At 58.6% G+C, this 24,141-nt stretch overlaps 7 protein-coding genes across 7 annotated transcripts; 6 read left to right on the forward strand and 1 right to left on the reverse strand.

Annotated features, from left to right (window-relative positions):
• Window positions 1-592: 592 nt before the first annotated feature.
• Window positions 593-2,514, reverse strand: EHS24_009484 (uncharacterized protein; the record flags this gene model as incomplete). The annotated part of the gene is made up of 7 exons (XM_028624765.1): window positions 593-1,040; window positions 1,093-1,361; window positions 1,400-1,730; window positions 1,776-2,056; window positions 2,132-2,147; window positions 2,216-2,223; window positions 2,275-2,514. The coding sequence occupies 7 exons, from the start codon at window positions 2,512-2,514 to the stop codon at window positions 593-595; spliced, it is 1,593 nt and encodes a 530-aa protein (XP_028474933.1).
• A 2,636-nt stretch (window positions 2,515-5,150) lies between these two features.
• On the forward strand, window positions 5,151-5,453 carry EHS24_009485 (uncharacterized protein; the record flags this gene model as incomplete). Its single annotated transcript, XM_028624766.1, has 1 exon — window positions 5,151-5,453. One exon carries the CDS (start codon window positions 5,151-5,153, stop codon window positions 5,451-5,453), a length of 303 nt encoding a protein of 100 aa, XP_028474934.1.
• A 2,255-nt stretch (window positions 5,454-7,708) lies between these two features.
• On the forward strand, window positions 7,709-8,104 carry EHS24_009486 (uncharacterized protein; the record flags this gene model as incomplete). Its single annotated transcript, XM_028624767.1, has 1 exon — window positions 7,709-8,104. One exon carries the CDS (start codon window positions 7,709-7,711, stop codon window positions 8,102-8,104), a length of 396 nt encoding a protein of 131 aa, XP_028474935.1.
• A 3,262-nt stretch (window positions 8,105-11,366) lies between these two features.
• On the forward strand, window positions 11,367-12,224 carry EHS24_009487 (uncharacterized protein; the record flags this gene model as incomplete). The annotated part of the gene is made up of 1 exon (XM_028624768.1): window positions 11,367-12,224. The coding sequence occupies one exon, from the start codon at window positions 11,367-11,369 to the stop codon at window positions 12,222-12,224; it is 858 nt and encodes a 285-aa protein (XP_028474936.1).
• Window positions 12,225-13,634: 1,410 nt separating this feature from the next.
• Window positions 13,635-14,276, forward strand: EHS24_009488 (uncharacterized protein; the record flags this gene model as incomplete). Its single annotated transcript, XM_028624769.1, has 1 exon — window positions 13,635-14,276. One exon carries the CDS (start codon window positions 13,635-13,637, stop codon window positions 14,274-14,276), a length of 642 nt encoding a protein of 213 aa, XP_028474937.1.
• Window positions 14,277-15,531: 1,255 nt separating this feature from the next.
• On the forward strand, window positions 15,532-16,322 carry EHS24_009489 (uncharacterized protein; the record flags this gene model as incomplete). The annotated part of the gene is made up of 2 exons (XM_028624770.1): window positions 15,532-15,858; window positions 16,170-16,322. The coding sequence occupies 2 exons, from the start codon at window positions 15,532-15,534 to the stop codon at window positions 16,320-16,322; spliced, it is 480 nt and encodes a 159-aa protein (XP_028474938.1).
• Window positions 16,323-22,720: 6,398 nt separating this feature from the next.
• EHS24_009490 (uncharacterized protein) lies at window positions 22,721-23,572 on the forward strand (the record flags this gene model as incomplete). The annotated part of the gene is made up of 1 exon (XM_028624771.1): window positions 22,721-23,572. The coding sequence occupies one exon, from the start codon at window positions 22,721-22,723 to the stop codon at window positions 23,570-23,572; it is 852 nt and encodes a 283-aa protein (XP_028474939.1).
• Window positions 23,573-24,141: the final 569 nt, after the last annotated feature.

A 24,141-nucleotide genomic window follows, 5' to 3' on the forward strand; every position in this document is an offset into this window, starting at 1 on the left:
CCCAAGTTGAAATTGCTTATGGGAACCTATTCCGACCTTCGAATCAAGACAGCCAAGGGGGCATTCAATGCCCACTTGGGGGTTCCACAACCCAGCGATGTGAAATGAGCGTTCACAGTTTCATCACAGTGTATTCTTCACAGGAGGACATGGGTGTTGGCGGTAAAGAGGGGATTTGCGTTCATGATCGGCCCACATCCGCCTCTGTTGGTGGAAAATCGATTCAAACCTCCAAAAATCCGCTCTTCTTTGCCAATGTGAAGGCAACAAGGTTGATTCACTCACGGGAATCGAGGTGGAAGACTATTAGGATCCAGGGCGAGTGTAATGGATACAAGCAAACTGGGCCCGTCGTTTCCCAGCGTGTGGAAGAAGGACTCCGTGGTGCGCCACCATTCGTTACACCCTGGGGGCAGACATGTGCCGTGCGAGATGTCACCGTCGAGAACATTTTGCATTGCGGCTACAGAGGTTGACAAAAGACTACAGATCAGAGACGTTACTACCCATTCCAGATGATGTTTTGCTTTTGTGTTTCAACTCGAACCTGCACTTCCGCCTACTAGCGTACCGCGACAACACCCCATGACATTTAGGCGTTGAGCACAGGCTTGGCTGTGCTCTCGACCTGGTTCGACTCTTCCTTGCCAGTGTACTCGGCAGCCTGGGTGTCGTGGTGTTGGGCGTGCATGAGCTCGTGACGCTGCTCGAGACCAGCGTTCTCCTCGATGGCAATCTTGGCCGTCTCAAAGTGGGATCCGTCCGCCTCGGGGCCGAGGATGATGAACACGAAGAGCCAGGCAATGACCACGCCAATGAGGATACCCGTGATCGTGGCGTAGTCCGGGATGACCTTGCCCTTGTGCACGACGGTGAGGGTCTCGCCTGCGTCGGCCTCAATCTGAGCGGCGCCAGACGACGCCATGTTACCGAGCTGGTAGGCGACACCGGCGAACGAGGCGCGGAATGCTGGCGGGGAGATTTCGCTGAGATAGATGGGGACGATACCCCACGCACCCTGGACTCCGAACTGGACCCAGCTGCAGGTGTAAGTCAGTGTCGGTCACCACAGGCGCTGCGTTGAGTACTTACAAGCCACCAGCCGAGAGACCGCTAAAGGTGGTAGGGAGAATCCAGAGCGGGAGGAAAACCGCGGTGATGACGAGGAAGATGAGAGCGGTGAGGCGGCGGCCACAGTACTGGGACATGTAGCCCGAGATTGTGCCTCCGCAGACGGCGCCGACGTTGGAGAGAATGGTGGCCTTGGTTGCAAGCGCGGCAGAGAGACCCTTGGTGGTCTTGAGGTAGGTAGGGTACAAGTCTTGGGAGCCGTGGGACAGGAAGTTGAAGCCGGTCATGACCTGTGTGGTTAGTGCAGGTACAAGAGGGAACCGCTCACGCAAATACCCCAGATGCAACGGATCCAGTTGGTCTTGAGCATGTTGCCAATCTCCCTAAAGAAACGCTTGTTGGCACCCTTGGTAGCGCCTTCTTCCTTGAGAATGCGGCGAGCCTCGATGTACTGGCGAGACTCGGGGAGGAGCGCACGGATAAGGGCGGCAAAGGCAGAGAAACCAGCGCCGACAAAGTAGACTGAGCGCCACCTGGCCTTGGCGTACGTGGCCACGGTGAGGTTGAAGACAGCAGCGAGGAGGTAGCCGACAGAGTAACCCTGCTGCAGCATACCGGAGCAGAGGCCACGCGCCTGAACGGGAATGTTCTCCAGAGCACTGTGCGGGTTGTCAGTTCCAGGATTCGAACAAGAGAACACTCACGTCGAAGCAGCCTGCCCCCAGATCCCACCCATGACGATGCCGAACATTGCACGGACGCCGAGGAACTGCTCGTACGTGTTGCAGAGACCAGAGCCAATTTCAAAGACGCAGATGAGAATGAGGTTGATAACGAGGGTCCACTTGCGGCCATAGCGGTCGGCCGCAATGCCAAATATGACGGCGCCGAGAGACCTAAAGAGAAGAGTGAGGGTGATGGCCTCTGCAATTTGGGCCGTCGTCTTGCCAAACTGTGCCGCGAGCTCTGACATGGTGACCGACACCTGTGACTGTCAATCCAAGCTGGGAGTCGAGGTGGTCCTCCATCCTCTCTCCAGCGAGCGCCGGAAAGTACTCACGGCAAAGTAGTCAAAGCTTGGGTACTGTCAGCTGGAGTTTTGAAACCAAGACAAGTCACTCGCGGCCCGCTGCGGGCCACTTACCCATCGCACTGTTCATTTCAGCGGCTGGCTCAATAACACCACCATCTGAGGATACGTACGGTCCATGCGAACCATCCGCTGAAGAAGTAGAGCCAGTCCATGCCCTTGACCAGTGCGAGCAGCTTGAAAGGGTTGTGAATGACCTTGTCCTCGGTGTTGTTGTGGTGGCTCCAGGTCGGGATCATGGCAGCAGCAAACGATTTGCCACCACGATCAGCGTGCCAGTCGTCGAGCTGCGCCTTGATGGACGTCGGATCGACATAGTCGCGGTGGTCGTTGGTGTGAGTTGGCGAAGCCATTGTATCGCAGCTGTAGTTGCAAAGGACAAAGGACGGGAGGTTAGGCTTGATGGGACAAGAGGGATGAGAGAAAGGCCGGCTTAAGTACTGTAGTAAACCCAGCACGCGGTTGATGGGGAGAGGGAGACTCGTTGGAGAAGGCATTCAGTTCGCAGCCGTTGATAGTGGCGCAGCCCCGTCATGGCCTTGAGAGAACCCACCCCCCCACCTCTACATCTCTGTAGATCTGTGGCCCCAGCTAGCCCCAGATGACTTTCCGGTCTGCTCCGTGGTCCCCCGCAATGCATGGCGGCAATACACGGGCCTTGCGCAGTCTGCATCCACTAGTGTGCTCTTACTGATGCGGGTGGAACGGCATGTGGAACTGGGTTTGCCACACGGCGCGGAGGCCAAGTGACTCCGGACAGAAATAGGTACTCCCACGCGTGGGGGGTCGCTTGGCGATGCTTCCCAAATGCTGCACCCTCGTCACATCGACACACTTGCCTTGGCAGCCGACGAGAGGCCGTGGCCACCTCTAGACACATGGGATGCGAGTCCTGGGTGCCTCGGAATCCGCCCGGGGCGTAGCCGTCCCTCGTGGGCCACCTGTGCGAGTGTGGCTTGCTCTCGCTTGCCGAGGAGTTGGCGTCGTTGGGCACATCATGTGATGGCGTTGGCAGCGGCGTCTCTCATTTTCGATTCTTCAAGACCCCGGTGCATGCCGCCTGCTACCGTGCGACTGCCGGGTGTGTGAAGCGGGCATGACCGCCTGTGTCCGGTGTTGGACGTGGTATGGTTGTGAATGAGCCGTTGTGTCAGGCTATGACGCTCTGCTCCCGTATTCTCGAGGTTCTCCTCAGTGGGCAAGTGAACGCCACGCAAAGTTAGTGCCATCACGGCGAGATGCCAAGACAGCAGCACCCCACCATCAGTCGCCGCGCCTCATCTCGGTTCCCACCGGAAAACGTAGGCAAAAACAACTCGGCCTCCAAAGTACTCTTGGCAGCGTTCCCTGTTTGGTTTACCCTCCTCCTCGCAGTTTGAGATCGCTAAATCGTCCGTATACGGGTAGACGAGTGATTCGTCCCTCCCGTCCCCTGGCCCCTGGTCGCTGCCCCATGAAATGGGATAGTCGATAAGGGACAAATGACAGCCGGAGAGCTGATTCCAGCGCCTCAAATGCATGTGATTGGGAGGTTCGCAGGTCGCCGCCACCTGACATGCAACTGCTCCGCCTCTCCGCAACGCGGTGACACATCGACACATGCCAAACCCGCACCGAGTCTGTGCGCATGTATCCCAGGCCGTGGCATGTTTTGCAGACTGTTGAGATCTCTTCCCCGCTTCTCCACCCGCCGCCCAGGTGGTACTCACCAGTTCATTGATCATTGGTTGGTACACTGCACAGGCGAAAATGTCTCAAGCGACATGAAATGCAGTTCAGACCAAAATCCGAATCGGGTGGCAGGTATGGGGAGAACATGTGCGACGTCAAGAGACATCCCGCACACCCAGCCGGTGCCACTAACTGGAAGCGAGGCTATGGAGCGAGACTGGTCGGAACATCTCGCACATGCTGTGAACAGCCGTAGGCCATTGTCGGCGAGAGGATAGGGGGTCCGAGTGTGAACAGACGCTATGACATGTGTTGCGCACCAAGTATCCTGCTTGCATTCACTCATTTGAAACGCCACGACATAGCCTATTAGCAACACATTCAGCTCATACTTACCCCAATTCTACCATGGCAAACCTTGACAGACTCGTAGTCTTGAAGCTTTGCCGTGGTGCCCCCATCCCCAAGTTCGGTTTACCCAACGTAGGGTAAATGAGACGTGGGTGCCATTTCTGACTGTCCGGTTGGCAGGCTGAGTCTTGCCCTTTGGCTTTGGGCGAGCGCTGGCGTAGACGCGTAGACGCCTGCCCTCCTCGGTGCCGGTTAAGATGGCTGCCCAGAACTTGATGAGTCTTGGGGGGGCACAAAAGCACCCGCCACAGGCCCATAATTCCGAGCGGCGTTTCAGAGCACCCAGCCACGCGACGCGCACAACCCACGCGCCCACGCGCCCACGCCCGCCATCATAACAGAACTGCCCCGCCATAGCATCCCATTCCCGTCACCGTCGTCATCACAATCCTCCCCGTCGCCGGCATACGTCACCTTTTCCGCGTATCTGTTATCACTCAGGTGAGTGTCCTGTCCCCTGAAAGTACTCGGCAACCAGCGCTGATAGAAGCCCACACAGGTCACCGCCTGTTGATCAAGACGACCCCCACGCGCTTACCACCCTTCCCCGATCTCCTGGGCTCGATCTCTTGGGCTCACTCGTACCCACCCCCTCGTGAGTTGCTATCGACTCTGCTCCCTCTCTCTCGTTTGCTGCGGCAGCCTAACATGATTGTAGCCCCGCGAGATCAGCAGACAAGACCCAGGGCCAGGCCACTTGTGCCCTCGCCGTGAGTTGATGCCCCGGTTGTGATCCCTTGCGCGGTAACCTAAACTGATGCCAGTCCAGCCAGCCCACGTTTCTCTCGCGCCCTTCCTACCGTCCTCAGTTGCTGTGAGTTGAGTGACGGTCCCATCCTTTGCTCGGCAACTAACCTCCTCTACCCATTTGCCCTCCATGCCCACTACGCACGCCAGCCTCCCCACCATGAAGGAGCACCAGCAGCAGCTCAAGAACGCCCACAAGCGCGAGCGCGAGCTCCTGCAGCGGGACCACGAGCGCGAGCGCCAGCAACTGGAACGCGAGCGCCAGCTGCTGGACCGCGACCACGAGCGCGAACGCCAACAGCTCGAACGCGAACGCCAACAGCTTGAGGACCTGTGCCAACAGCTCGAGCGTGACCAGAGGCGCCAGCAGCTCGATCTCGAGCGCCAGCGCCAGCAACTCGAGCGCGACCACGAGCGCCAGCGCCAGCAGATGGAGCAGTACTACACCCGCGAGCGCCAGTAGTTTCAACTCGAGACGCAAGCTGTGGTTGCCCTTGCAACCGGCGCGCCGCCCCTCCCCCTCCCGCTGCCCCCCTTCAGACCCCTCCCTTCACCCATGTATACATAGATACCGTCTTCGTCAAGTTGCTTGTTTTTCCATATGTATTCTCTTCTCCCCTCCCTTTTAGACTTGTTGCACTCAGACATGCTTGAAACCGCAGCCATCCAAGTAACTACTGGTACCTGGATGCTAGAGGAATACCAAGAAGTGACAACCGATAAACGGGCCCGTCGATGATCAGTGGATCAGTGGATCAGTGGTGCCTCACCGCCGAGAGGACCGAGACGAGTGTTGTCCTTTGCGTCTAGCGAGCACCCACAACAGGTCAGCTTAATCAGCTTCGCTCCCCCAGATCGCAGGAATCGGTGCCTAGCGCGACCAGCTTCCTTCAGAGAGACATTCTCCAGCGCTGCATCCAGGTCCAGAAAGCCTCCCGTAAGCATTATCCACAAACGCCATGCACAACCGTCAAAAGGTGGCACTCAGTATCCGCCGGCCGCCGGGGAATCTGGTGCGTTCTGCTCTTCGAACGACCGCCCATTTCTATTTTGCCCCCCTCGCGCCTAATACCAGTGGCCAGTGGTACTATGCTTCCCCAAAGGGTACTTACTACATGCCTTGGCGATTCTCCATTATTGATCATCAGTGGTATGCATACACGCACACATCCCCTCTTCCCTTGAGCTGGCTACTGCCACAGTGTGTCCCAACGATGGTTTGTGACAATGTGGTGGGTGGACCGCGGGCCCAGCTCTCCGAGGTCGGAGACGTGCCTGCTCTTTCGAGTGTGTTGAAGGCGGTTGCGCTCAACACACATGACACAACCGCCTGCTGCAAGCCGCACGTACGCTACGGATGGAGTCTACCGACCAGGTGCGTGTGGGCGTTGCACGGTGGCCATGCATTGTGCATAATCGTTCTCTCAAGTTGGCAGAGTTGCATACACACGACGACATACTAAACATGACGTCACACTGTTTGCCCCCGATCCAGCGCGGCCACCAACCCCCAGAGCACGTTTCCCACCATATACCACTTGGCCTCTCTTGAGTTGTCTCTCGTCTTCATCATCACCCTCATCCTTCTCCTGTATCTTGATTGATACAGCGTCCTCTTCCCCTCCAGTGCTTCGAGTGGACTCTTAACGCCCTCCTCACTGCTCTCCTTACTGCTCTCCTCCCCTCACTTCTCTCCTCACTCCTCTCCTCACTCCTCTCCCTCTCCGTCCCTTCCTCTTGTTTTTCCTCTTTCACCTTCACCTTCACCTCCACCTCCTCCTCCTCCTCTTAACTTGCTGCTTGCAGCTCTTAACCCCTCCTCCTCCGCAAGGTCTTGATTCCTTTCGCCGCGTCGCACCGCAACTCGGCTGTGCCGTTGGTATCAAAGCACAACCTCGAGCCGCCGGTGGGCTCAATCTTCTGACGGTCCTTGGCAACAAGAGCTGTTTGCGTTGTCCCTCGGGGGAGCTTGTCGACCCCAGATCATTGCTAGCTGGTACCGTCACCCTCGTCCCACCCGTCCATCCATCCATCCATCCTCCATCCCTCTTCCTCTCCCCCTCTCCCCCCCCCACCGATCACACACGTCCCTCCTCGCCTCTCCCCGTGCCAGCAACAGGTGGGTTTACATACCTTGTTACCTGACGACCGGCGCACTGACGTCGGCAGCGAGCCCCTGTCTCAGCGACTCTGCGCACCCAACCCACCCGCCCACAACCCTTCGCTCTCTCTTGCCACTCTGTGAGTGTTGCCCGCTCCCTGCCCAACTGCCTACCTAACCTGGATCGCAGACGTGTGTGCCCCTTTGTGAGTTCCTGTTCATCTCTCGATCCTGCTACTGCTGGAAGCTGACGATTCGTTTCGGCTATCCCTCGGGGCACACAATCCTCGTCCCTGCGTCCCCTCGACGTGAGAGTTGCCTGTAGATAGTGCCTAACCTGTATAGTCCGTCTAGTCGGTGATCGGTCGACTAAGCTCCCTGGTACCGCCGTTCTCTCCTCACCTAGTGCGTCGCGCGGCGGCGGTTTACACCATCTGGCTCCCAGCTCGCCGCGCGTCTCGTCACGTAGGTTGGCTGTGTGGATCACGGCTTAGAATGCTGACCTTTTGCCCTTGAACCCCGGAGCGTCGGACTCGACAGTGATCAGTGGGTTATCTTGGGATCCCAGCTGTTGTCGGTTGCCCTGACGCCTCAACTATGTAACATGATTGCAGACCATGTCCGCGGACCGCCAGCTCAACCCCGCTCTGCATTATATCTTTCAATGCATCAACAAAGCCGAAGATATTACCGCGGACAGCATGCGCGACTGGTTAGAAGATAACGAACATGACTTCTCTGGTCAGCGTCGCGACTTGGCGCTTCGTTTGGTCGAGTTCTGGAAGGAGATCACCGACGACGTGCACCTGCTATCGACGCCGACGCCAAGCGCCACAGGCCTTACGGCCCAATCCCCTACCTTATCCCGCGCCGCCGGGCTGCTACGTACGACACGGATCGTCAGGGCTCGTCCGCCCACGTCTGCAGCCAGCCCGAACTGTACCCCACCTGGCCCCGCCCGGCCGCGAACTCTTCCCCCGTCCCCCGTCCAATCGTCATCAAAGGCCCAGTGACGCCCCGTCTCGCCATCGCTGAGCGCCCGGCATCGCTGGCCAAGGGCTCCGTCGTTCCGGAGCTTGGCTGGGATCAATTCATGAACGGGCTGCTGCATTCGCTGCGCAACAGCAGCGTCAGCATGCTGAGTTCCTGCAGCAGCAGAAGGAACACTAGGAGACGCGTCGTCAGGAACGCGCAGAATGGGACCAAAGGGAACAACAACGGGAGCAGTCACGTCGACAGGAGCGAGAGCAGTGGCTCCGTGAACAGGCCGAGCGCGACGACCGCAAGGAGCGCGAGCACCACCAACAGTTGCAGCCTCTGCAACAGAAGCAACAGGCGCAACAGGAGGCGCAGCAACGCGGGATGACCCAGCTGGGAGAGCTTCTGGCGGCGTCCAACTCACGCCAAGACCGAGCAGACCAACGCCATGAGGACACCATGATGGTCATGCAGCAAATGATCACGGCCATTACGAACCTTACCACTCAAGGCCGCCAGCCACCATTCGCTTGTGAGGAAAGCAAAACGCAACACGCACAAGCAAACGCCTCCACGTAACGACCCCCACCACCCAGACCTCGACTGGGACCCGCACTCTCCAGGCAACCCAGATTCCAACCCTTACTGCAAATACTACAATCGTTGCCAAGGCGGCTGCTCTCGTCCTTGTTGTTTTAAGCACTAGTGCAAAAAGTGCCATCAACCAGGACACGATGAAGAGCATTGCCCCGACCCGCCCCTTGCTCCTGGTGCGCCTGGTGCCACTCCCTCGCCTGAGAGGGCATGAACTGTGAGTAGTGTCCTAACAGAGGCAGACACTTGACATTCAACTAACAGCTCAGCACGCAAGAACCTCCACACGTTCCCTACCTACCCTTGTCACCCACATGGGGGCCAACGGTCAGAAGTTAACTTGGCAGTTAACTGCGCCTGCGCCAGCCGTGGGAACACCTGCACGACCTATGCCCGCAACGCGTATCGCACCACACCGGATTCAACCACGCCTCACGACTTCATGCACCATACGGAATACATGTTTTGTTTCTGCTTCCCCTTACGTACATTCGTCACCATGTCTCTGTCACTGCTGTCAGTTGTAATGCATGTCTTCCACTTCCCAAGCGTTGGAGTTGTGATTTTTGACCCAAGAGACCCAGGCACAAGGTGACGTCATATGTCACGTGACGCGTCCCACTCCCATGTCTCAACCATCGCTGGCTGTGCTTTTGCCTCCATAACTAACTGTCATCCATCATCCTCGCCTATCAGATTCTGGCGTGGGCCGATCCTCACGTTAAAGTTGTCGTGCAGCCGTGGGGCTTTAACCCGACCGCATACCCCGGTCCACGCTCTGGCACACCCCCAAAGCATGTGCGCGGAGTGCGCGCAAAGTGTGGGCGACACGTCACATTAAATATGCACTCAAGCCGAGGGGCTTTAAACCCCAAGAAGAGAGGAGAACCGGCGCCTACTATTCATTCTTGCGTCTAACGCGTCTGACAATCCAGTACCTCTTGGCCTGCAGCTGTCGTACCTCCAGCGTATGTGCACAGCGCGCGCAGTATGGATTAGCCTCCACATCAAAGATGCGCTTAAGCGGAGGGGCTCTAGACACGGTGCCTACTCTTCGTCGTCGACTCGAGCACGCCCATGACATGTATTGCTAGCAGTCAGTCAAAGTAGACCTGGGCCAGCACACCCCCTCAAAGGAGCATCAATGACCCAGCAACAGGCCTCTCGCAGCCACGGTTTCAGCGCGATTCGCATACCCGTACGCCACTGCCTTCACGCTCAGGTACACAGTTATGGAGACCTTGCGCATCTCCTTTCTCACCTCGTGCTCGGAGCGACCGACAAGATTCTCAACCGCATGAAGAACTTGCATTGTGCAATGCCGTCCACATGCTGGCCACCCAGCAGTCCCTTTCCCCTCGCCCACCTGCTCTCACCTATTCGACTCGCCGGGTGTATTTTTGTTTTCGATTCTACGTGCGCGTCTTTCTTACCCATTGGTATCATGCTGACGTTTTCCAGTGTCATATCGGTCGCCATTGATTCGACGTTCAAGGGACATACGAAGAGCGTCTACATGTATACCACGACGAACTGGCGCCCAGCCTATGCATTTAGCAGTAGCACTTCCATGACTTGTTCCCATAGCGTTGCAGACATCGATTGCCCCGCTGCCTGCTATGTGTTCAAACCGGGATCTCGTAGAATCGTGCAAAGCCAATGGTCTGGACCACGCTCACGAGGGGCATTCACCTTCGAGTGTCCCCGCCAAACGCCACCCAAGTGAAAGTTGAGTCCCCCCTCCCAATCTCTTCGTCGCGAGCACCAGGCTATGTACGTATGTGAATTGCCTGCTTTTTTAGTTTGGTGAATCGGTAACCATGTCTCACAACAGCCTGCAACACGTATGTTAATGGAGTCTGCCGACTGAACCGCCCCGCACCAGACGAAAGAATGCCTCTTGCACCAGGCAATCGCCTGCTCGCGCGCCTGTAGCCGCCAACCGGCCAGCGTCCATCCTGGTCACCGCCACTGTACCATGTGCCGGAATGAAGAGGAATGCCGAGTGAAGAAACAAAGTACGGGAATTACTACTTAAATGCCGGATATGAGGGTGGGATACAATATGGGGCACACACCAACACCACTGTGTTGCTTTCCCTCACCTCCTTCTTCCTCCTTAACCTCTTTCTCCCTTATCCCCTTACCTCAGTTGCGCTTTCCCGCGTTGCTATCCCTCACGCGCTCTAACCCCCAGCGCTCTATTCTTCTCATCTCTGTCTCTCCTAACTCATCTGCTCATCCTCTCTCTTTCTCCTCTCATCCTCTCATCCTCTCGCGCCTCTCACGCCTCTCACGCGCTCGCCTCTCTCGTCCTCTCATCCTCTCATCCTCTCGCGCCTCTGACGCGCTCACCTCTCTCGTCCTCTTGCGCACCTCGCGCTCTCACATCCTCTAGCGCTCCTCGCGCTCCTCTCTCATCCTCACTCCTCGCGCTCCTTTCGCGCGCTTTTACCTCCCCTCCCGCTCTCGCACCCTCAATCCTATTTCTTTCATCGCTCTAGCGCATCACTGCTACCCGCCGAGGCGCCCCGTGAGTTCTCTTGGTAGCTGCTGGCACTGTTCTGACTGCGTTGTAGCCCGTCCTCGCTCCCTACTGGAAACAGCAAGTATCCCTCACTCTTAACCTCGGCCCTCCTACCGCTCTACTGCGAGCTGACATGCCCAGCATCGAACAACAGCCCGAAGATAACTGCAGGCAAGATGCGCACCACGTTCCAAGTCTTTCTGGAGAACAATGTCGGTCTACCCAAAATTGGCCAGTACGTCGGAGCCGCAATCGGCCTCGAGCAGGACATTCGTCACCTCGAAAGGGAACAAATAGTCGACCTCCTACTCGACCACATCGACGACCTGCCGGCTCCGGCCCGTGCCATGTTTAACGTCGAAGGCTACCGTAACGCCTACATCCCACCACCTCGAGTCGTCGTCCAAGCTATCCCGCGACTCCCTGCGGCTGCTGCGCACCGTCTCAAAATGTTCCTCCGCCCTGCCGACCCCAACCGCCCTGCGGGATGGCCAAGGCTTGGCCAGATTCTCGGCGCATGCGTTGGTGTTGACGTCAACATCAACATCAGTCGTATGAACCTGGACCAGGTGGTCGAGGCCATCGTCGCGAACTACAACCGAATGAGTGTCGCTACACGCGACATCATTGAGCAGGAGATGCGCGCGCAGCCGCCAGTTCCTGATCGCCCCATCCCTCCCCTGGCCAACGCCAATCCCGGCGCCGCCGCTCGTCGGGCAGCCTTTATGGCCAACGCCCAGGCTTGCCAGGCCGCCCGCTTCGGCGCGCTGGAAGACGAGGTCGTCGTTCTCCGCGCGGCAGTGGCAGTCGCCCTCACTGCTGCTGAAATCGGCGGCCTCCAGGACGACTTGGTCGCCCTTCGCGCCCAGCTCGTTGCTGTTGCCACAGAGGATGACCGTGTCGCAGCGCTGCGGCAGCAGCTCCTTGCCCGCAACTGGGCTGCTCAAATCGACGCGGCCACAACCGCGGCCAACCAAGCGGCAGCCGGGGCCGCCGAAGCCTTTGGAGGTTGGATAGGCCTTGAGGGAGGCTGAGGCCGGCCGCAACGCCAAGCTCGACATGGAGACGTTTCGGGAATCTACGCACCACGAAGATGGCCAAGCAGCAGGCCTACATCCGCCGCCGCCAAGCGGCAGTCCCGCCACCACGCAGGACTGCGACGGCTGGGCGCACGGGCCAGGCACAACCAGATGACCTTGGTGGCCTGGCTCCCTACCTCGCACTGGGGTGGGCCGACCGTCTGCTCAACCGCCGCATGGCGTAGCTGGTTGTAGGTCACACCACTAATTGCGCCGAGACGGACAATGCTGACGCCCCAGGCGTTCCCTTTCCGCCACCATTTCCCTCAAGCGTTCCCTTCCGCAACCGCCGCTCTCGAGCACTGGCTCACGACCCCTTGCAACCCCCTTGTTCTCTACAACCACTGTATCATGCCGACCCTCGCACCCATGCTTCTGCCACTTCAGAACCGAGTTCCACACCCATTCGCTTAGCGCTCCAAACCTCGAAGCCGGGAGGGGGGGGACTGTCAGAGCCACTTGTATCATAGTTCATTAGGAACCTTCTCTCTTCTCCTCTTTCCTTATGCATTGATTAGGTTCTTCACCTCCCCGGCACCTGCGGTGCCGCCTCGGTCTGGGTCACTCCCGTTTCACGGAAGTAGCATTGCGATACGACTTCGGTACCTCCCTCACGCCTCCCGTACGCTCCACAATCAGACCCACGAAAACTTGTATCATCGCAGCCATCGTCTTGCCACTCCGTTCTTGCCACTCCGTCACGTCCGCATCCCCCAGGACACACTTGGGGTTTGCTTTGCATTCTCTCCCTTATGCTTTACCTATGAATACATTGTATGCTAATCTGCTGTCAATCGGTCCTGGAGTCTGGTGAGAGACTGCCCAACCTTTCTTGTTTGTTTTTGTTGTTGTTGTTGTTGTTTTTTTTTTTTTTTTTTTTTTTTTTCGTGTTTCTTACTTTTATAGATTGCTACCAAAGTGTTTGTAAATACGCATGGGGCCGGTTGTCGTCAGATGGCCAGGGGGTCGCCGCTTGCCCGCACTCAACGACCCCTCTGCTGGTCCTAGGGATGCGAGATGCACTGGGGCTCGGGCTCGCTTGGGCATTGGACGCACGCCAGTGAGATAGCAAGGGACGGCAATGCAACCGTCAAGCACAGTCTCCCGTCACCGGCGTTGCGTTGTGATCGTTGTGAGCCTCCACGACGGTAGCAGATGCAACCCGTCACCGCCGTCACCATAACATCACCATGTGCCCTCATCGCTCACCTCTATCACCTCTCACACTACTCTCACATCCTCCAATCTCCAACTCTCAGCGTTAGTTCACTGTCCTGAAGTCACTTGATGACCGTGACGCTGATTGTAGTCCCATTCCCCAACCCCTCCTCCACTGGCGATACACGAACCAACCGCCAGCCAAAAATGCAACAGAACCAGCAGCAGCAGCAGCCTGTCCCCGGCGCCGAGGCGCGCCGCATTGCCATCCTCGGCGTGGACCGAGCCCGCCAAGGTCCCGGCGCTGTCCTTCCTCCCCGTGCCCCCATCCCCGGCGCCGAGGCGCGCCGCGCTGCCCTCCGAGACGTGGACGTGGACGTGGACGTGGACATGGATCAGGCCCCAGCCCCCGATCGCATCCAAGAACTCGAGGACGAGGCTGCCGCCCTCCGTGCCGAGCTTGCCGCCACCCCCGACGCCGCTCTCGTTGCAGGCCTCAAGCAGGAGGCGACTATCCTCCGTGCTCAGATCGAGGCTAAGAGCGCAGCCCGCGCAGCCGAGATTGCCGCCCTCGAAGAGGAGTTGGCGCGTCCCCCCCCCCCGCCCGAACTTGCGATCATGACCGCTCGGGCTGCTCAGGCCACCTATGAGGCCGAACAGGCCAAGCAGGTCGTGCAGGCCGCGCAGGCGAGGGCTGCAGTCGAAGACCAGCGCATCGCCGACATGGAGACTGAGCTGGCTAATGCGCGTCGCGAGCTTGGCCACTACATGTCGGCACCTCGCCAACCTCGCGAACTCCGCAACGGTGCCCGTGGCGGACCATACGGTGCCTACGCCAACCCAGGGTAAAGGTTCTAAGGCGTACACACAGTCGAACAATCCTCACATGAACATTGCCCTCCTGTAAGCAGCCAGTGTTGAACTATCTCAGAGCTGACTCTGTAGTTCGTCGTCTTTCACATTGTCTTATACTTGTCGTCGTTTTGTTCTTTCATGCCCACAGCAGTAGCCATGTCCTAATGTATTCCCTTCCTGCTGCTGCACATCGCAGCTGCTTCGTTGGCTAACCAATAGACCGACTACCCCTATGATACAGAGATGGTGGGGATAGCCAGCATTTCCAAAGAGCACGCAACCTCGTTAATCCCTAACTACTGAACGTATGAGCTGGATGGGCACGTTTCCATGCCGTGGCACAGCCACCAGCGCTACCTAAACGATTTACATACGCACATAGGGGGATGAACAGCAAAGGCGAGACGGCCCACGCCAAGCGCGAGGCTGGTTGAATGTAGGCATCCCTCATAACAGCTTGCCGCAAGGCTGGGGTAGAGTCTGCCGACCGACTGAACCTCCGACTGCAACGCGCGACGGCCCTCTGGGGCTTGATCCTGGCTTCCAGCCATCCTTGCGTCTTTGGATTGTATTGCAGGAGGGCAGACGCGTCGGGACAATAAACGTTGTCGGGTGGCCATGCATGAGCATATGTCGTTCTCCAGCTCCCCAGTTCTCCAGTGATATCCCGGTAGTGAGCGTACAGTAGCGTACGAACGTGGCAGCCGGAGATCCGTAAACAAAACGTCAAGTGCCAGCCGCCACATAATGTCAATGGCGTTACACCATGTAGAAACCGGCTAGCGCGATTGCCACCTGCCCCCCTCTCCCTCTCCTGGGCAAACCACCTTTGCGCGCTCTGAAGTTGATTCTCTCTTCTCCATCCCTCCTTCTCCGTATCTTCATTGATACATCCTTTCTCTGCCACCACCGTTCCAGGTGCTCTGACAACCCTAACGCAATAACTCTCTCTCCTTTCTCCTCTCCCCTCTCCCCTGCTAACTTGCTGGTTGCAGCTCGTAAGCCCCTCCTCCTCCTCATCCTCCTCCTCCTCGTCGCTCCTCTGAAGCGTGCGGTGCTCCGCCGGTGAGTTCTCTTTGTACCGGCTGGCATCTGACCGCGTTTTAGCTTCACCACGTTCGCTCTGGCCTCTGCCTTTCGTCACTCGTCCTCTCTCTGGTGCCTGGTGAGTTGACCTTTTCGGCCTCTTTCGTCTCGCTTCCCTGCCTGCTTTCCCACTGTTCGTCTGTGAGCTGACCTGATTGCAGACATGCCCGAGCGTTCCGCCCTCCACTTCTTGCTGTGCGAAGTTGCCGGTCTGCCTTCCGTGGCACAACTCGTCGGTGTGGCAGTTGGCATGCGCGTCGAGCTGCGACACCTCGACCGTAGCCCCATCGCCGACATCATCATCGATAACTTTCACCGACTGCCTGACCCATACCCGGACCTGCTCAACGCCGAGCATGCAGGTAGACCACCTGTGCTTCCTCAACTCCCGGCACAGGTTCCGCTTCACCCGGTCGCTCGCATTACCGAGGCAGACGAGACCCGCTTGCGCACGCTCCTCCAGCTCGTGGGTGCTTCGGTCGGACTCCAGGTGAATGTCGGTCGCCTCAGGGGATCAGGGGATCAGGGGCGAGCAGATGGTGGGAGTGATCGTGGCCAATTTCAATCGCCTCCCTCACCCTGTCCGCGACATGCTGCGGGCTGAGATGGACGTTGCCGGCCGTGACGCCCGCCGCCGCGCCATCCAGGCCGCCATGGCTCCCCCCGGCCGCCGCACCCGTCGCCGCACCCGTCGCCGAGCAAGCTCGACAGGCGCAGCAGCAGGCGCAGCTGCACGCCCAGCAGCTTCGCCAGGCCCACCAGCAGCAGCAGCTGTATGCTCTGCAGCACGCTCTGTACCAGGCCCACCAGCAAGGCCCGCCTGCAGCCCCGCTCGGCGTTGCCGCCAACCAGGCCCCGCCCGCTGGCACTCCGGCTTCGGTGGCTGCCCCAGTCTGCCCGTACCGCCACCGACGTGCCGAGGACTACAACGTCTCTATCTTGAAGCTGTCATAACCGCCCGCCTCGTGGTCGTCTTCACCAAACACCCACAGAGCCCGAGATACCCTTCGGCATTCCAACCCGTACCATGCCCAACCTGTACCACCCATGCCCCACCTGCACCGCTGTGCTCCAGTCCGCACCCCCCAGCGTTAGTCTCCATGCGTTTTGTTTTTACTGTAGTCGGTGAATGTGTTAATTCTGCATGTACTGTATGTCGTTCGCTCCGGTGCTACAGCACCTCTCTGCTCTCTGGTACAACGCCACACTGAACACGCTGCACGCTCAACAACAGCGATATATTAACCGTTTCGATAAGTACGCTTCCAAACAATCGCCACTAGCCTAATGTCGCTGATCGCTGAGTGGCGGGGACTTGTTGTAGCCCCTAACCAACACCGGTCCTTCCAGTGGCCAGTGGCGACTGGCGAGTGGAGGGGGCTGAAGGAGCCGGGAAATCGCGTTCCGCGAAGAAAGGTAGAAACGAATAGACCAGCTACGGCCCCCCTCGCTGGACGTGCGGATACTCTGGATCCGCATGACAAGGTTGCCGAGCTTGCCATGGAGGCGACGGCGCATGTCGAGTTCCAGATGCTTTTGAGGTCGACTAGCTGGCACCCCGCCTGCCCAGCTTTCTCCGCGCGACCTCTACATCATCACCGAGAAGCGAAAAGCGTCCAGAGCCAGACCCTCTGTACCCGTGGGCGTGTAGGTTTCAGTTCTCGTTGTGGTTCCCTGGTTGGTAACCTGGCCTGATTTCGTTCTAGTGTTCGCAAACAGTGTCATTCCAAGCCACTGCCAGCTCGAAGAGGTCCCCAGGCTCAACCATGCAGCAGCAGCATCTGCAGCCGCCTGTCGCTCAACACGCGGGTGGCCTTCAGGCGCCCGCGTGGACCCGCAAAGCCCCCCGGCAATATCAGCTCTAGCATCGTCTGTTACAATTGGACCCACGCGGCGGTCGTAACCCCTGTCGGTTTAGTCACCTCGCGAACCAGTAATAAAGAACTAGTAATAACCAGGCCAATGTCATTATTGATCACTTGTATGCGATCTCCTCTTCATGTGTGTGCTGTCTGCTCGTGGGATGCCTTGGCCGCCTTCCATGACATGACATGTCTGACGAGGTTTCTGAGCTGACGAGCATGTGTTCACATCACTGACTGTGACACTGGTGGGCCATCGGCTGGCCGAACGGACAGGAGAGGAGCGCCCCCAGGTGCAACGATTTGACGCAGAGAGAGATTGACTTTGGTGGCCTTGTACCACCCAGGCCAGCCTTTGGCTTTTGGCGGAGACTACGGACGGGCGAACGGCACACCAGTGCGCAACGGTCCATTTGTCGTTGTCTCCTCTCCTGGCATCGTGTGAGTTGGCGATGTCGACCCGGGAGGCAATTAGGTATTCTGACCTCTGATTGCAGGTTCTTGTTCTACTCTGGGACACAGCCTCCACCCGTGCACCGAGGTGTTTGGCCAACCTGACAGTCGCCTTTCCAGGTGCCAGTTGGTCAAGTGCACGGTGGCTGCTGCGTGTCTAATTGCGATCGTAGCTCGGCTTACTTCCTGCGGCCCACAGGCCACAGGCGAGGCCGTGGCACCTATTCAGGACCGCTGGTATCAGTCGAATGGCACGTCCACTCACTGCCGGGGACTCGGCCGTGCGGGGCGTGCACGGTGGCTTCCTCGACGGACCTCATCGGTCCGTTGGTTGTCGGTCTCGCCCGCGCGCGTTTGCGCCTCTGGGGCTGTGTGGGCTGGTTACCCTCCCAACCTTCCTCGCGAGCTACCAAACTGCGTATGTGGATTGCCTGCTTTCTCGTTTGTTGAATCGGTATGCACCCCTCATAACAGCCTGCCACAAGCGGCACGTACGCTGGAGATAGAGCCTCCCGACAGGTTCACCACACATGCCCTTGATGCGGCACCTTGTAGTGTCGAGCGAGAGAAGGCGACACCTTGCACCCCACACCTCGGTTGTGCCTTGCGCACCTCTCTGCACACATGTCACCCATGCACCCATGCACACAGGTACACACACGTACACACAGGCCGTACACAGGCCACGAAGGCCACGAGCACATCCGGGCGCGCTCGTGCTAGTTGGCGCTCGTTCATGGCCATGTTTGCCTCCGACCTCCCGCCTCAACATCGGAAAAGCAAATCACCACCACCCACTTCCGCCGTCGTAACAGCAGTTTGTTCTTCGCGCATCCTATCACCGCCTCCGCAATGCAGCAACAGCCGCAGCCACAGCAACCACAACAACAACAGTCTCTTCATCTGCCTGTGACCAACCCGGGTACGCGGCAGGCGACTGCAACGCCACCCGACCAGTACCTACACGGGACGGTGAATGCCGACGCCATTCGATCCTGGTTCTCGCTCGACGTTTCGCTCGTCAGTCACATCACCCTCCTTGCGACGGACCATGCTCTGACCTCCCAGCTGCTTGAAATGGATGAAAATGTGCAAGCACAGCATGCTGTCACAAAACGCGCGAGTCCATGCACACAAGCAATCCAAATGCAGTGCAGAGTCCGTACAGGCAGCGCTGTGGACAACAAGATTCAGTGGGCACACCGACGCACAGATATAGATACACAGACGATCATCTGTGAGCTGTGACTCTGTGTGCACCTCCTGTTTAGTGACCGTTGTCGCGTCGCGCACAGGCGGGTGAGGGATGACCATTTGAATCACGATTTGTAATGGTTATATTAGAAAGTGAGTCCATCGCGTAAAGGCCGGCCCAAAGCCATAACACGCGTGTCCCCCCTGGTTTTGGTTGCCACACCCTTTCCCTTTCCATCACCGTCCATCCACCTTTCCCACTTCTCAGTGTCCCATCCCTTCTCGCAGGCATCTCGACTACGACTCACTCTCGTAAGTTCCCTTTCGAGGTGTTCCTTTGTGGACATGTGTCCTGTCTGGCCTTACTCACACGGCATTAGGTATCGAACACCACGTCAAGTCAACTCGACCCCCGTTCATCCTCCACCTCTGTCAACCACAGCTGTTTCCACAACCAGTCGTTGTCTTGCTGGCTGTGCTCAGCATGGACAACCAGGACGGCAACGGACCTGCCCCCAACGACAGCGGCGGTGCCAGCCTCAGGAGCCTTCATGGACGGGTCAACAAGGAGAAGACGAACGCGTTGGCTGATCACCGAGGGGCCATCGGTATCGCGGCAACAGGTGGCTCGTCGTTGAGCGCTGCATGCGCCATACCGTGTTATCGCAAGTAACGGGAATGTTCAGTTTGATCAGTTGTCCACGTCAACCTCTAGCTCTCGTGCGCTACCACCTACCGCCATCGTTGTCATCCTTCGTCTCATCACCTCCACCACCTCTGGCAGCCCCTCCGCAACCCGGCCCGGCCGGCGTCTTGCAACGACGCGTGAGTTCCGTTGCCAGCTGGCCAGCGACCACCGAACGTTGCCCTGTAACTGACACCCCAGTTGTAGATTCTTACAATCACTCTCCCCCCGACACTCGGTGAAGGTCGCGCGGCGACATAGCGATCAAGCGTCTCGCGAGCTTCAGCATGGTGGTTCGTTGCGTCGAGATGGATCGCCGTCTGACCGTCTTGCTGTCTTGCCGTCTTGCTGTCCCACCGTGAGTTGACATGTCAGTCGTACCGGATTGTCGCCTGTGGGCTCCACCTGGTTGAAGCCATCCCACTTCTCGTCCCTCGCGCGGTCGCCGATCGAAATGCGGGAGGCCCAGCTCCGCCGGCGAGCACTCGCTCTCTGCCATGGCCGACACACGCCACGCGATGCCGTTGACTCCTAGCTCCTTGGATGGACATGGGTGCGATGCGCGCGCGCGCTGCTGTGTGTGCCCCTGGGCCACAGAACGCAGCCGCCGTCCCGGCCTGGGACTTCGCGTCAGAGGTCACTCTTGTCTCGCCCCGGCCGACGGCTTCGGCTTCGGCGCCGCAACGTATGTGGTCGTCGCCTGTCCGAACTGGATGTTGGGAGTGATTTTGCAGTCGGCCGTCCATCATCGCAGGCAATGTTTGGAAGACAAAGTGGGTCGCCATTCATATGGCAGCCCATTGGGAGACACAAGGGCCTCCCGAGTCGCACCAACCAATCGCAACCGTCCACGCGTATTCTCGGCAACACCAACCTTGCAAACGACCCCGACAACTTCGGAACTCGCTACATGTCTGCGGGCAACGTTGCCCGCCATGCATACCAGGTCGTCATCGGGATGGCAGGCTCTCCAACGTAACACACGGGAACTCTGCGACGGTCGTGCACACACGAGGTGCAGCTCGAACAAACACACCCATTCCTTGTGAAGACGACGTCAAGGGTTACCAGGGCGGCTCCACCCTGCACTGCGCAAGCCTCTCAAGCCCTTGCAGAGGCAGAGGAAGGAGCTCCTTCTTGTGCTCAAGTGCTTCAGTGGGCCAACGTTCCAAAAGAGGCGCCCCTCTGCGGGCTCGAGGGCTCCACCCGCGAATGGCCGTGCGTTTCTAGTCCCCTAGATGTCCCCTGGAGTCGACCACCCTTGGAGCAGCAACTGATTGGAGCTGGAAGCCTGTGATGAGCCATCATGTATCGTGTGCAAGCTCCTGTTGCACCATGTCAGACAAGAATGGCGGGTGTTCCAGGTTCCCTGGTTCGGCTCGTGAGAGGGTGTGCACGGCGGCGGCGGCAACATTGACCGCTCAGGTGCAGCAGCAGTGGTAGAATACGAAAGACATGAATTGCTGTACAGCCAAAAGGCAAGCCATCGGGAGGGTGGGAGGGAGACCAGGACTGAGGACGGCACAGGGCTTTCGTGAGACGGGAGATGAGAGCACACACCCTCTCGGGGAATTCGCGATACGTGTGTATGTACATTCCATGTGGGGGTTGTGCCTTGGCTTGTGTGTTGGCTTGGGCTTGGACATGTGCCAAGATGTAGCCTACACCTACATACATATGTACTGTACTGATCGTACTCAGCTTTCGTCTCGTTGGGCGTGCACAGATGCAACCTGGAGGACAGATGTAACAGCACTAGACAGCAGTACGTGCCACAGGCGCAAAAATGCCACACGCCGCACCCGGGGCGGCGTTTTGGAGGCCCGTGCGGCGTTTTGGAAGATGGCTGGTCGGAGAGATGGCTGGTCCATCCACCCCGGCGACACGTCGACACCGCCCCCCCACACCCACAAAACACACACACCCACTTTTGCCCATCTGTCCTCCTCTCATATCCCCTCCATCCCCCATCCATCCCCCCATCCATCCACATCCACCCACCCATCCACCCACCCTTCGCGCACAAACCCCACCTGCGCCTCTCCCCCCCCCCCCACCCCTTTATCAAACCTTGCCCGCAGCGTGAGTCTATTCCTCGGGTCCTGACGTTACCTGGCAAGGACAAGGGCACTGACGCCCACAAGTTCAGCTCGGGCCCACCACCACCACCACCACGACCCCAACCACCCCAACCCCACGACCTCCCTCTTCCTGCCCACCGGGCCGCACCTCGTGAGTAGATCCTTTCCCCTCCCATCCTGTGCGCAAAGCCCTAACATGTCGCAGTCTCCCTTTCCTCTCGGGCGGCACGCGCCTCCTCTCTCCAAGGTTGGCGTGCTCTGTTCTCGGCCCTCCAGCGGCCCTCTCGTGAGTAACCATGCCCAGCAATCCCGGGCTCCCAGGGAGATGTGGCTCGGCAACTAACCTCTTGCTTGCAGCTCCCCTTCGCTGGATCTCTGGGATCTCTGGCTTCTCGGCGCCGCGCTTGTCTTTTTTTGTCCTGTTCTCGGTGAGTTTATTTTGACCCCGAACCCGATAGCTCAAACTAACATTTTGATCGCAGGTCCCTGGTCCCCTTCGGCCCCTTCCCTGCCCCCCCCGGATCCTTCGCTTTGTGAGTTTGGCTTTCCCAGTCTAAACCCCCTGTTGGCCTGTTGGCTGCGGTGCGCTGACTCGTTTAGTCGTCTCGTCATCCCCTCGTCCCTCGTCCCCCTTCCCTCGTCGCTCCGGCCTTCGGTGAGTTTTGTCGTACCAAATGTGACGTTGTCTCCTCGGACGCGCACCTCGTAATCACTGCAGATACAGCACACACACATATTCCTCCCCCCTGGATTATGGATAAAGCCTTATACACCCGAGTCCAGCTAATTGGGTTTTTGAACTGCTAAGCTAAACCGTTGCACGACCCGGGGTTCAATTCCTCGCTTCGCGTTACGCTTTAGCCGCAGTTCAATCTCAATTAGTTGGACTTGGGTGTACGTCTCTTGAGATGGTTCCATGGCATGGAAAAGGCAGATACAGCATAAACAGATATATATTTATATTATCTTTGCTCTCAAGTGCATGGACTGGATTCAAAGGTGTTGTGTGCTGATGGGCACGTGCACTGATGGGCCTCGGATGTGGCTCAGTATGCTGACGTCCTAATTAAAGCCGCCATGACCACCGGCGCCGCAGCATACAAGAAGCTCCGCGACGTCAAGGACGAGTACCCCTACGCGTACTTCTCTCGCAAGGGCGTTGCCGGCACGGTGAACCAGCGCCGCGCATGGCTGGCCGACGCTGGCGTTGACCAGGCGGGTCAGCGCCCAGCCCTGACGCTGCGCCTGGCCGAGCACCCCTACGTGCTCGAACCCAGGGTTCACCTCGCGGCCCAAGACTACAACGACGGTCAGCGCGAGCCCCTTCCACCTCTGCGGCCATACCCGCTGGTCCTTGCACCAGCGCCGTACGTGCCAACGCCTGGCAACAGGTCGAGCATGGTGCGTGAGGCGCTCCTGCGCGGTCTGGAAGTCGAGGTCGCGCGTCTCCTGCGCGCTCAGCAGGACGCCGAGGTCCAGGCGACCGACGACGACGCCGACGACGCTGCTGCCGCGGGCGACGAAGGCGACGCCATCCCCGCTCCCCCCGCCGACCAGGAGGAGCCCCGCCTTTGTGAGCTGGAGGACGAGCTCGAGCGCGTGCGTGCCGCGCGCACCGCCGAGCACACCGGCAACCCCGTCCAGCTCGCTGCGGATGGCGCGCGTTGCGACGGCATTCAGCAGACCCTGGATGCGATTCGCGCCTCCAGGGCGGCCGCCAGGGCGGCCATGTTCACCCCTCAGGCCGTCCAGCGCCGTAGGCGCCACCACGCCCGCCGCCAGGCCGCTCCCGCCGCTCCCGCCGCCCCCGCCGCCGGGGGAGGAGGAGGAGGTGGAGGAGGAGGAGGAGGACCCGCCCCCGCCGCCGGAGGAGGAGGAGGAGGAGGAGGAGGACCCGCCGCCGCCGCTGCTGCCGCCGCCGCCGCCTAGGCGTTGTACATGTGAATGTGTATATTTGTATAATGTGAATATTGTTTTTCATGTCTACAATGGGGTGCGAAGAAAGGGTACAAAACATTAGCTTACATTAAGGCCGCTGTGCATTAGCAATTTGTAATGGGTGGTCGCTGACACTGGTCTTGAATCACCTGTTGCTGACACTCCTCTGACTGCGCGCGCGCGCCGGTGTGGTGATGCGAGTCGCATCACCTCATGTAGGCTACTAGTATTTGTACAATGTGAATATTTGTATAAGAAGTTGTGGCGGTTGCACCAGCACTCCAGGGACGTATGGCCTGGGTTGTAGGGCTAGGCAATGTTTCCGCACAGGGCAGACGTGCCCCCAGCAAGAGCTCGAGACAATTGCAGAAGTACATAACATACAGTACATCGGGTTTATTCATTCTGAGGCGAACAAGTGGGGTCTCAGTTCAGTCCTGGTTGGTGTATGGACTGGACTATGTGTTCGTCAAATAGTACGTGATCGACGTCTCTCCATACGCACTACGCGATACATGCCCTCTATCGTCGTTGAGGGTACCTCAGCAAACCGCCAAGCT

This window comes from Apiotrichum porosum (assembly GCF_003942205.1).
Source record: "Apiotrichum porosum strain DSM 27194 chromosome Unknown scaffold_9, whole genome shotgun sequence".
In the NCBI taxonomy this organism is placed as follows: domain Eukaryota; kingdom Fungi; phylum Basidiomycota; class Tremellomycetes; order Trichosporonales; family Trichosporonaceae; genus Apiotrichum; species Apiotrichum porosum.